Source organism: Anomaloglossus baeobatrachus, chromosome 8 (genome assembly GCF_048569485.1).
Source record: "Anomaloglossus baeobatrachus isolate aAnoBae1 chromosome 8, aAnoBae1.hap1, whole genome shotgun sequence".
Classification (NCBI taxonomy): Eukaryota; Metazoa; Chordata; class Amphibia; order Anura; family Aromobatidae; genus Anomaloglossus; species Anomaloglossus baeobatrachus.
The window spans coordinates 106,039,911-106,052,706 of record NC_134360.1 but is presented as its reverse complement, the minus strand read 5'-3'; the positions used below and the strand labels follow the sequence as shown (position 1 = coordinate 106,052,706).

The 12,796-nt window shown below is 47.9% G+C and overlaps 1 protein-coding gene across 4 annotated transcripts in view; it reads right to left on the bottom strand.

Moving 5' to 3' along the window:
* Nucleotides 1-12,796, bottom strand: part of SERHL2 (serine hydrolase like 2) — a 206,762-nt gene that overhangs the window by 123,219 nt on the left and 70,747 nt on the right. For all 4 annotated transcript variants that reach the window (XM_075320901.1, XM_075320904.1, XM_075320902.1 and 1 more), the window contains one exon: nt 11,347-11,460. In XM_075320901.1, the coding sequence (XP_075177016.1) occupies nt 11,347-11,460 (114 nt within the window). The remainder of the gene's footprint in view (nt 1-11,346; nt 11,461-12,796) is intronic.

Sequence of the window (12,796 nt, the reverse complement as noted above, 5' to 3'; positions counted from 1 at the left end):
CACGGTATTTACGCGAATTTTCCACAGGTTGTTCCCTGCGTTTTTTTACCATTATCTATGGCAAAAACCGCAGGTACCTGCAGAAAAGAAGTGACATGCACATTCTTTTTGCTGCAGAAAACATGCAGCAAAACCTGTAGGGGAAAAAAATCCATTTACCATAGGTTTTGCTGGGGAAGGACTGCAGCAAGGTTAGGAACATTTTCTGCAGCAAAACATGTGGCAAAACTGCGGTAAAAACAGCAGCGTGCGCACAGCGCCTTATACAGTACGTTATATGCTGCATCTTCTAGGCCAGAGGGGTTTGCCGTCTTATATTATGAAACAGGGGGAATTTTGATCCTAAAATTTATCATGCTATTTTGGTGGGTTTTGTGTTTAGTTTTTTGCTGTTTTGCACTTCTTAATGGATTTTTTGCCACATGCCACAGTACAGATAATTACCGTATTTTTCGGACCATAAGACGCACTTTTTTTCCCCCAAATGTTGGGGGAAAGTTGGGGGTGCGTCTTATGGTCTGACTATAGGGCTGCGGCTGGGAATGAGGGTGCTGCGGGTCATCGGGGGCACGAGCAGGCAGCAGCGCCTGCCGTGACCACGTGGGCCCGCTCATTACATATGCACGCCCATCCTCCCGCCCATCTCTCAGCGCTGAAGCCGGCACTGACAGGTGGGCGGGGGGATGAGCGGGGACGCGCGCATAGCAAAGAGCCGGCCGCATGATCACCCCTGGCAATTACAGCCTGGAGTGATCATGTGCGGCTGTATTCACTGCTCCCCGCGCGTCATTACCAGCGCGGGGTGCAGTGAATCAGTACACTCACCCGTCCCCGTGTGTGGAGCCGCCCCCCTGCTGCACGCGATGTCTTCCTGTCTGTGCCGGTCAGCTGATCTGTGCTGAGCCGGTCAGCTGATCTGTGCTGAGCCGGTCAGCTGATCTGTGCTGAGCCGGTCAGCTGATCGGCACAGACAGGAAGACATCGCGATGAAGCAGGGGAACGGCTCCACACACAGATCAGCATGCCAGAGAGGAAGATGTGATCGGTGCTGCAGGGAGCGAGGAAAAGGTGAGTATAAACGTTTATTTTTTTCTCTGTGCTATAGGATACAGGCCATATACCAGGATGATATATGAGCACGATGGGGGCATATAGCAGGATGGGAATATATGAGCAGGAGGGATGGGGGGGGTATGTGAACAGGCTGGATGGGGGGGGGTATGTGAACAGGCTGGATGGGGGGGGTATGTGAACAGGCTGGATGGGGGGGGGTATGTGAACAGGCTGGATGGGGGGGGGGTATGTGAACAGGCTGGATGGGGGGGGGTATGTGAACAGGCTGGATGGGGGGGGGGGTATGTGAACAGGCTGGATGGGGGGGGGGGTATGTGAACAGGCTGGATGGGGGGGGGGGTATGTGAACAGGCTGGATGGGGGGGGTATGTGAACAGGCTGGAGGGGGGGGGTATGTGAACAGGCTGGATGGGGGGGGGTATGTGAACAGGCTGGATGGGGGGGGGTATGTGAACAGGCTGGATGGGGGGGGTATGTGAACAGGCTGGATGGGGGGGGGTATGTGAACAGGCTGGATGGGGGGGGGTATGTGAACAGGCTGGATGGGGGGGGTATGTGAACAGGCTGGATGGGGGGGGGGGTATGTGAACAGGCTGGATGGGGGGGGTATGTGAACAGGCTGGATGGGGGGGGGTATGTGAACAGGCTGGATGGAGGGGTATGTGAACAGGCTGGATGGGGGGGGGTATGTGAACAGGCTGGATGGGGGTTTATAGCAGGATCATATACAAGGCAGGAGGATCATTACCAGGATGGGGTACCTTAGTAGAGAATTTGGGGACATTACCCCCATAACAGTGTCAGCAGCAGATCCTCGCCCCATAACAGTGTGTCATGACCACATTTTTTGCTTAAAGTTTTATTTTCCCATTTTCCTCCTCTAAAACCAGGGTGCGTCTTATAGTCCGGTGCGTCTTATAGTCCGAAAAATACGGTATCTGTACTGAGTCATCTAATACATTACATTAAATACTATCAGTGTAGAGCTCTTCAGGAGTGAATTCAGAATTAACAATGTAGTTTTCCATTAGGATTTATTAAAAACTTGATCCAACCAATAGTTGATCAAGGCCAATGGAGGTTAAAATACATTAATATTAACACACAACGCATTTTGGCTGAGTATCGTCAGCTTTCTTCAGGTATACAATGAATGAAAATGAAAAAATTCATATAGTTACGTCCATATCCTTCCTAATTCAAGTCCAGATGTGATATTAAGGACGGAAAACTTGTGCGCCTTAATTACGAAACTACAAGCAACTAATATTATCTAGATAACAATTTTATAGTGTCAAGAAATTATTAATAAATTGACCATATATGTGCCAATCCTGTATAAAGAGAGGAAGCAATTTTCTCACTGAGATCCCGCCAGCAAAAACTGCATCTATCAATATAAAACATAAGTTCAATGGGCAAATGAGATATATAATTTATTACAACATAAAATAGAAGCAATCAAGTTGTGTGTAATATATTACAAAAATATTGGTATCTTTTGAAAATAAATTCAGTACTTAGTACGTTCCTTCCTCCAGAGCCTAAAATTACTTTCCATAGATGAACAAATATAAAAAAAAATTATCGGCCCTGAGTAATTTGAAGAAAGATAGGGAATTCACCAACTTAGATATATGGAATTAAAATGAATAGAAGGTAGTGAAAAAAATGGAATAAAAAAAAAAAAAAAATATGTTGTTGTTCTAAGATAATCAACCATGGGGTGAACACTATAAAATCCAGTAATACAGGAGAATTTTTACAAATCCTTCAAAAATGGTCTTGTAATTGTGATTGTGTTGTTTGTGTTATCGATTGTATATGCGGTAATGTCAGCTGCATAACACAAACTCTGCAAGCAAGAATGGATAGACAATACAAAAAAATGGTTATTAGAGGTTATCAATACATTTAACCATAAAACACAAGGGAAATTTTGAGGTAATTAAAGTAACACCATTAGAACACGTTTCCAGCAATATCCAAAATAGGAAGAACACTTTAAATAGAAAAGAATCCTTCTGGATTTTCAGGCTGCATAGAGGAACCGGAAGACCCACCTCTTCCAACAAGCCTACAACCTATAATAACCCTCAGTCCAGTACACCACTGCGCAACCAGCTCTGTCCTCACCTATTGTACCATCACCCATCCCCTGTAGACTGAGCCCTCGCGGGCAGGGTCCTCTCTCCTCCTATACCAGTCTGTTTTGTATTGTTAATGATTGCAGTTTTAATGTATACCCTTTTCACTTGTAAAGCGCCATAGCATTAATGGCACTATAATAATAAATAATAATTATGATGTAGTAAAGCAGCTGTAAAATTAAATCGTAAATTAATTTGAATATATTTTTATAAAAATCACATACGGTATATATATATATATATATATATATTATATATATTTTCATTCATTATATACCTGAAAAAGGCTGACGATACTCAGCCGAAACACTTTGTATTTTAATATTAATGTATTTAACCTCCATTGGCCTTGATCAACTAGCAGTTGCATCGAGTTTTTAATAAATCCTATTAGAAAACTACATTGTTAGTTCTGAATTCACTACTGGCAGCGCGATACATCCGGACACCTCATCCTGCATTACAGCTGGGTCTGTGGAGGTCCACCGGATCAGATCTCGACATCCACTAGAGGAGCACCATTTCTAAGGCTTCAATGTGAGCATTGTTCCAACGCTTTATTTACCCACACAGTGAAGGTGAGTGCGATCATACACTCACCCATATCTTTTTACAAAACACTCTACTCTCAGATAGTGCCATTTTTTTTTTATCTCCTGTAGCAGTCTATATATTCAGTGTACTTGAGATGTTTTTATAAAGCTTTATTTTGTATGTTTCTATGTTTGCTTTGTGTGCAATATGGGTTCGTAGCATCTATTTACTTCATACCACATGGGTGGCACCCGCCACTTATGTTTTTCTAGTTATCCCTACTATAGATTTGGTATATAACAGCAGTGAATCAAGCGCCATTCAAGCGAATGAATCTGATTCTCTGATCAGTTTGTGTCCTAGCAGATAATCAACTTAATCACCAGCCAAGAGAGTGTTGCTGCGCGCAGGAAAAATCAATGACAAACCAGGGGCCTCTTTATTTTAGTTGATCCTCTGTGGATCAGTAAATGATGGCATATCATAGAAATATGAAAATATTTTACTTAGTGGTACTAAACCCCTTTATTTATACAGATTTTGTCCACTTATTTAATAAAAACCAACCAGTATGTTTATTAGGGTACTAGAAGGTGGCCCGATTGTAACGCATCGGGTATTCTAGAATTTATTGTGTAGTTACTGTATGATTTTTGTTTATATATATATATATATATATATATATATATATATATATATATATGTTGTTGTGTGTAGTTTCCAAGTGTTTATGTACTGCGCTGTAAATGTTCTGGGTGTTGTCTGGGTGTGGGGGGGTGTGAGAGCGGTGTTGTTTGTGTGTTGCGTTGTTTGTAGAGCGCTGTGTGTCGGCAGCGTTGTGTGTGTGTGTGGTGCTGTGTGTTGCGTTGTGTGTGTTGTGTTGTTGGTGGAGCGCTGTGTGTCTGCAGCATTCTGTGTGTGTGTGGTGCTGTATGTGTTGCACGGTTTGTGTGGGTGTGTGTGTGTTTTGGGAGGAGGTATTTTTTGTGCAGTGTGTGTGTGTGTGTGTTGGAGGAGAAGTCCTGGAGGGAGAGGAGAATAATAGTAGGAATAGTCCTGGGGGGAGAGGAGGATAATAGGAGGAGTAGTCCTGGGGGGAGAGGAGTATAATAGGAGGAGTAGTCCTGGAGAGAGAGGAAGATAATAGGAGGAGTAGTCCTGGGGGAGAGGAGTATAATAGGAGGAGTAGTCCTGGGGGAGAGCAGGATAATAGGAGGAGGAGTCCTGGGGGGAAAGGAGTATAATAGGAGGAGTAGTCCTGGGGAAGAGGAGTATAATAGGAGGAGTAGTCCTGGGGGAGAGCAGGATAATAGGAAGAGGAGTCCTGGGGGGAGAGGAGTATAATAGGAGTAGTGGTCCTGGAGAGAGGAGTATAATAGGAGGATTAGTCCTGTGGGGAGAGCAGGATAATAGGAGGAGGAGTCCTGGGGGGAGAGGAGTATAATAGGAGGAGTAGTCCTGGGGGAGAGGAGTATAATAGGAGGAGTAGTCCTGGGGGAGAGGTGTATAATAGGAGTAGTCCTGGGGGGAGAGGAGTATAATAGGAGGAGTAGTCCTGGGGAGAGAGGAGTATAATAGGAGGAGTAGTCCTGGGGGGAGAGGAGGATAATAGGAGGAATAGTCCTGGGGGGAGAGGAGGATAATACGAGGAGTAGTACTGGAGGTGAGGAGTATAATAGGAGGAGTAGTCCTGGGGGGAGAGGAGGATAATAGGAGGAGTAGTCCTGGGGGGAGAGGAGTCTAATAGGAGGAGTAGTCCTGGGGGGAGAGCAGGATAATAGGAGGAGTAGTCCTGGGGGTGAGGAGTCTAATAGGTGGAGTAGTCCTGGGGGAATAATAGGAGGAGGAGTCCTGGAGGGAGAGGAGGATAATAGGAGGAGTAGTCCTGTGGGGAGAGGTGTATAATAGGAGTAGTCCTGGGGGGAGAGGAGTATAATAGGAGGAGTAGTCCTGGGGAGAGAGGAGTATAATAGGAGGAGTAGTCCTGGGGGGAGAGGAGGATAATAGGAGGAATAGTCCTGGGGGAAGAGGAGGATAATAGGAGGAGTAGTACTGGAGGTGAGGAGTATAATAGGAGGAGTAGTCCTGGGGGGAGAGGAGGATAATAGGAGGAGTAGTCCTGGGGGGAGAGGAGTCTAATAGGAGGAGTAGTCCTGGGGGGAGAGCAGGATAATAGGAGGAGTAGTCCTGGGGGTGAGGAGTCTAATAGGTGGAGTAGTCCTGGGGGAATAATAGGAGGAGTAGTCCTGGAGGGAGAGGAGGATAATAGGAGGAGTAGTCCTGTGGGGAGAGCAGGATAATAGGAGGAGTAGTCCTGGGGAGAAAGGAGGATAATAGGAGGAGTAGTCCTGGGGTGAGAGGAGTATAATAGCAGTAGTCCTAGGGGGAGAGGAGTATAATAGGAGGAGTAGTCCTGGGGGGAGAGCAGGATAATAGGAGGAGTAGTCCTGGGGAGAAAGGAGGATAATCGGAGGTGTAGTCCTGGGGGGGGAGGAGGATAATAGGAGGAGTATTCCTGGGGGGAGAGGAGGATAATAGGAGTAGTCGTCCTGGGGGTGAGGAGTCTAATAGGAGGAGTAGTCCTGGGGGGTGAGGAGTCTAATAGGAGGAGTATTCCTGGGGGGAGAGAAGAATAATAGGAGGAGTAGTCCTGGGGGAGAGGTGTATAATAGGAGTAGTCCTGGGGGGAGAGGAGTATAATAGGAGGAGTAGTCCTGGGGAGAGAGGAGTATAATAGGAGGAGTAGTCCTGGGGGGAGAGGAGGATAATAGGAGGAATAGTCCTGGGGGGAGAGGAGGATAATAGGAGGAGTAGTCCTGGGGGGAGAGGAGGATAATAGGAGGAGTAGTCCTGGGGGGAGAGGAGTATAATAAGAGGAGTAGTCCTGGAGAGAGAGGAAGATAATAGGAGGAGTAGTCCTGGGGGAGAGGAGTATAATAGGAGGAGTAGTCCTGGGGGAGAGCAGGATAATAGGAGGAGGAGTCCTGGGGGGAAAGGAGTATAATAGGAGGAGTATTCCTGGGGATGAGGAGTATAATAGGAGGAGTAGTCCTGGGGGAGAGCAGGATAATAGGAAGAGGAGTCCTGGGGGGAGAGGAGTATAATAGGAGTAGTGGTCCTGGGGGAGAGGAGTATAATAGGAGGATTAGTCCTGTGGGGAGAGCAGGATAATAGGAGGAGCAGTCCTGGGGGGAGAGGAGTATAATAGGAGGAGTAGTCCTGGGGGAGAGGAGTATAATAGGAGGAGTAGTCCTGGGGGAGAGGTGTATAATAGGAGTAGTCCTGGGGGGAGAGGAGTATAATAGGAGGAGTAGTCCTGGGGAGAGAGGAGTATAATAGGAGGAGTAGTCCTGGGGGGAGAGGAGGATAATAGGAGGAATAGTCCTGGGGGGAGAGGAGGATAATAGGAGGAGTAGTACTGGAGGTGAGGAGTATAATAGGAGGAGTAGTCCTGGGGGGAGAGGAGGATAATAGGAGGAGTAGTCCTGGGGGGAGAGGAGTCTAATAGGAGGAGTAGTCCTGGGGAGAGAGCAGGATAATAGGAGGAGTAGTCCTGGGGGTGAGGAGTCTAATAGGTGGAGTAGTCCTGGGGGAATAATAGGAGGAGTAGTCCTGGAGGGAGAGGAGGATAATAGGAGGAGTAGTCCTGTGGGGAGAGCAGGATAATAGGAGGAGTAGTCCTGGGGAGAAAGGAGGATAATAGGAGGAGTAGTCCTGGGGTGAGAGGAGTATAATAGCAGTAGTCCTAGGGGGAGAGGAGTATAATAGGAGGAGTAGTCCTGGGGGGAGAGCAGGATAATAGGAGTAGTAGTCCTGGGGAGAAAGGAGGATAATCGGAGGTGTAGTCCTGGGGGGGAGGAGGATAATAGGAGGAGTATTCCTGGGGGGAGAGGAGGATAATAGGAGTAGTCGTCCTGGGGGTGAGGAGTCTAATAGGAGGAGTAGTCCTGGGGGGTGAGGAGTCTAATAGGAGGAGTATTCCTGGGGGGAGAGGAGGATAATAGGAGAATTAGTCCTGGGGAGAAAGGAGGATAATAGGAGGAGGAGTCCTGGGGTGAGAGGAGTATAATAGAAGTAGTCCTGGGGGGAGAGGAGTATAATAGGAGGAGTAGTCCTGGGGGGAGAGAAGGATAATAGGTGGAGTAGTCCTGGGGGGAGAGGAGGATAATAGGAGGAGGAGTCCTGGGATGAGAGGCGTATAATAGAAGTAGTCCTGGGGGGAGAGGAGTATAATAGGAGGAGTAGTCTTGGGGGGAGAGGAGTATAATAGGAGGAGTAGTCCTGAAGGGAGAGGAGGATAATAGGTGGAGTAGTCCTGGGGGGAGAGGAGGATAATAGGAGAAGTAGTCCTGGGGGGAGAGGAGTCTAATAGGAGGAGTATTCCTGGGAGGAGAGAAGAATAATAGGAGTAGTAGTCCTGGGGAGAGAGGAGGATAATAGGAGGAGTAGTCCTGTGAGGAGAGCAGGATAATAGGAAAATTAGTCCTGGGGAGAAAGGAGGATAATAGGAGGAGGAGTGCTGGGGTGAGAGGAGTATAATAGAAGTAGTCCTGGGGGGAGAGGAGTATAATAGGAGGAGTAGTCCTGGGGGGAGAGGAGTATAATAGGAGTAGTCCTGGGGGGAGAGGAGGATAATAGGTGGAGTAGTCCTGGGGGGAGAGGAGGATAATAGAAGTAGTCCTGGGGGGAGAGGAGTATAATAGGAGGAGTAGTCCTGGGGTGAGAGGAGTATAATAGGAGGAGTAGTCCTGGGGGAAGAGGAGGATAATAGGAGGAGAAGTCCTGGAGAGAGAGGAAGATAATAGAAGTAGTAGTCCTGGGGGAGAGGAGTATAATAGGAGGAGTAGTGCTGGGGGAGAGCAGAATAATAGGAGGAGTAGTCCTGGGGGAGAGGAGTATAATAGGAGGAGTAGTGCTGGGGGAGAGCAGGATAATAGGAGGAGTAGTACTGGGGGGAGAGGAGGATATTAGGTGGAGTAGTCCTGGGGGGAGAGGAGTATAATAGGAGTAGTAGTCCAGGGGGGAGAGGAGGATAATAGGAGGTGTAGTCCTGTGGGGAGAGCAGGATAATAGGAGTAGTCCTGGGGAGAAAGGAGGATAATAGGAGGAGTAGTCCTGGGGTGAGAGGAGTATAATAGAAGTAGTCCTGGGGGGAGAGGAGTATAATAGGAGTAGTAGTCCTGGGGGGAGAGCAGGATAATAGGAGGAGTAGTCCTGGAGGTGAGGAGTATAATAGGAGGAGTAGTCCTGGAGGTGAGGAGTATAATAGGAGGAGTAGTCCTGGAGGTGAGGAGTATAATAGGAGTAGACCTGGGGGAGAGGAGGAGAATAGGAGGAGTAGTCCTGGGGGGAGAGGAGTATAATAGGAGGAGTAGTCCTGGGGGGAGAGGAAGATAATAGGAGGAGTAGTCCTGGGGGGAGAGGAGTATAATAGGAGGAGTAGTCCTGGGGGTAGAAGAGTCTAATATGAGGAGTAGTCCTGGGGTAGAGGAGTCTAATAGGAGGAGTAGTCCTGGAGAGAGAGGAGTATAATAGGAGAAGTAATCCTGGAGGTGAGGAGTATAATAGGAGTAGTAGTCCTGGGGGGAGAGGAGTATAACAGGAGGAGTAGTCCTTGGGGAGAGAGGAGGATAATAGGAGAAGTAGTCCTGGAGGAGAGGTGTCTGATAGGTGGAGTAGTCCTGGGGGGAGGTGTATAGGTGCCCAATGTGTGTGGGGGGCGTGGCCGAGCGGGGCAGACGTGGCCGAGCGGGGAGGCGTGGCCGAGCGTGGGGGCGTGGCAGAGCGTGTGGGGGGCGTGGCCGAGGGGGAAGAGTGTGGGGCGTGGCCAAGCGTGGGGGCGTGGACGAGCGGGTAGGCGTCATCGAGCGTGGGGGCGTGGCCGTTGGGGGGGCAGAGTGTGGGGGCGTGGCCGAGCGGGGCAGAGTGTGGGGGGCGTGGCCGAGGGGGCAGAGTGTGGGGGGCGTGGCTGAGAGGGGCAGAGGCCGAGCGGGGGGCGTGGCCGAGGGGGCAAGTATGCAAAGCGGTTTCCATAGTTACCTGATGTGCATCATTGTTATCAGCGTACGTGTGCCGGGAGTCGGGGTATGCTAGTAAGTATGGTACACATCAGGTAAGTATTCAAAGAGACAGTGCTGGGTCACTTGTTGGTCTCCTGCTGTGCAGCACGCATCAGCGTGTGACAGCGGGAGACCAACGATCTGAATGGGCAGGGAGCCGGCATACGCTGGTAACCATGCTACACAATATTACCCGATGTGTACCATGGTTACCAGTGTACCCCGCTCGCACGGGAGCCCACACCAGCGTACGCCGGTAACCCCAGCAATGCGAGGGTATGTGTTGGCTGGTTGCCGGCGTACGCTGGTGTGGGCTCCCGGGGCTACAGCACTCACCTGGGAGTCAGGGCTCCGTGTCAGTTCGGGGAATGCGTGCGGAGGGCGGGGCCAGAGCAAGCGTGCAATACGTGAGGGGGGCGGGGCGTGGCCGAGTTGCCAATGCGTGCAGGGGGCCGGGGCGAGAGGCCAATCCGTGTGGGGGGCGGAGCCTGGGCGAGCGGCCAATCCGTGCGGGGGGAGCGGAGCCGAGGCGAGCGGCCAATGAGACGCTTGTCACGGTAACGACAGAATTTTGGAGCAAGACAGACAGACAGACAGACAGAATAAGGCAATTATATATATAGATATGTCCATGATCAGGATAAGATGCGTCCTAGACACAGTGTCATCCCTCTTGCATTGAAGCGAGTTCTCTACGGGATAACGCAGCATCTGTGCCCACAATCAGAATTCAGAGGGCAGTGGGTTTTTGCTGTGCTCTCCCGCTCAGAACCCTCGCATCACTGCAAGCATAAATTGACATGCTGTGGCTCGGAAAACCACGTTGCAGGTCAGTTTGTGCTGTGTCTAAGGGGTACTTTACACGCTGCGACATCGCTGCCGATATATCGTCGGGGTCACGTCGTTAGTGACGCACATCCGGCGCCGGTAGCAACATCGCAGCATGTAAAACAAATGAGCGACGATCAACGAGCGCAAGAACGTGCAAAATCGTTGCTTGTTGACACGTCGTTCATTTCCATAATATCGCTGCTGCTGCTGCAAGTACGATGTTGTTTTTCGTTCCTGCGGCAGCACACATCGCTATGTGTGACGTCGCTGGAACGACAAACATCTTACCTCGGTCCACCGGAAAAGGAGGAAGGAAGGAGGTGGGCGGCATGTTCTGGCCGCTCATTTCCGCCCTTCCGCTTCTATTGGACGGCGGTTCAGTGATGCTGCTGTGATGTCGCTGAACGAACCGCCCCCTTAGAAAGGCGGCGGTGCGCCGGTCACAGCGACGTCGCAGAGCAGGTATGTGCGTGTGACGCTGCCGTAGCGATAATGTTCGCTTCAGCAGCGATCAGCACATATCGGCCGTGCTATGGGGGCGGATGCTATCGCGCTCGACATGTAAAGTACCCCTAAAAGAAGCGCAGTGTGCTTATACTGTATAACACGGCGTTTGGGAAGCAGCAAAAACACTGATTGTGGGAACGTACCATTACCGTTCAAGGCATGGGTAAGGAAATGTATAAAGCTCAACTTACATGTTACCACCCTATGTACATCGCTCATGTAGTCCATATGCTGATACCTCATTCCTTTGGGCAAATGGGAGGACTGTCCATGTCCTGAGAAATCCAGAGCTACATAGTAATATTCTGCAAAATTGGTAACAATGTGTTAAATACTATAGTAGATACAAATACAATACAATTTTATTTCATTAAATAAAATTAAATAATCTTATGTTTAATGTTTTTATTTTAAAATTATGATTTGGGACTCAGGATGGAAAAATCGCACAGTGATGCTGCCAGATTACTGTTCTTTATTGCCAGTCAAGTCCTCTTACTTTCTGAAGAGACAATTTGCATATTAGTCTGATCACTAATGCATACTGCCCAAAAAAACTATTTTTTCCTTTTTCCTGTCTCATAACGTTTCTTTTTAGATTCTTAAATTTAAAGGAGACACATACTTCATCATATTATTAGGCACAGGCATAACTAACATCAATAAGTATGCTAGTGTATTGCCACAAAAAAACTTAACTGGTGGCCTAGGCTTGGCACAAATGTCTGCAGTCACTCACTTACTATGTAACTGCAGATTTCTGAATCCTTATAGCGTGTGGTGTGCACACTATCAGGACTCACCACTATTATGTGATCTGCATACTTAGGTGATCTGCAGATGTGATCCGCATACTTGCGACCACATTCTGACTTGATGTGCTTCACCTCACTTAATACAAGTGAATTGAGTGAGGCCAAGCAGGTCAAATCAGGATGCAAATCACATACTTGCGCTCACATGAGCGTCTCCTCTCACTGGCACTACCAATGATTCTTGACAGTGTGCATAGAGCACGTTATAAGAAATCAGAAGTCTGCAGTCACAGAGTGCGTGCACCTTTTTATCAGAAGACTAGACAAACCCTTTAAATGTTAATGCTTTTTAATAATAAAGATAAAATCTGTTTGTTTTTTTATAGAAAATATAAAAGTGAGAAAAAGTACAAAATGTATGCATTCTTGTGAATTATGTCAAAGATCAATGGTGTAAAAATAATTCAGCCAATGTTCAAACTGAATATTAATTAAATGGGGTCTGCCGTCTCCTATCTCAGTAATGGGAAAGTCCTCACTGAATACAGATTTTACCTCAGAATTGAGAATTTTGATAACGATTGATCAACTCTGGCAGAGAAAGAAGCAAATCTGCCTGATAAGATACTGTATATTACAGAGTTACTTATTTTCATGTCTACTATTGATTTATGAAGTAATAATTAGAACGACGGTTACTCTTTAAGTTCTGAGGTCTTTTGACAGTTATTTCTGCTGACAACCACTACACAGGTTCTTATATTTCATTGAAGCTGTGTTACATTCCTTTACAGCAGATGACCAGGAGCAATAATGCGAAAAGATCACTACCCAAGGGTCCTTTCTATCCTTTTGTTCTCAGGATCGGTGAGGTCCCAGAGGTCAG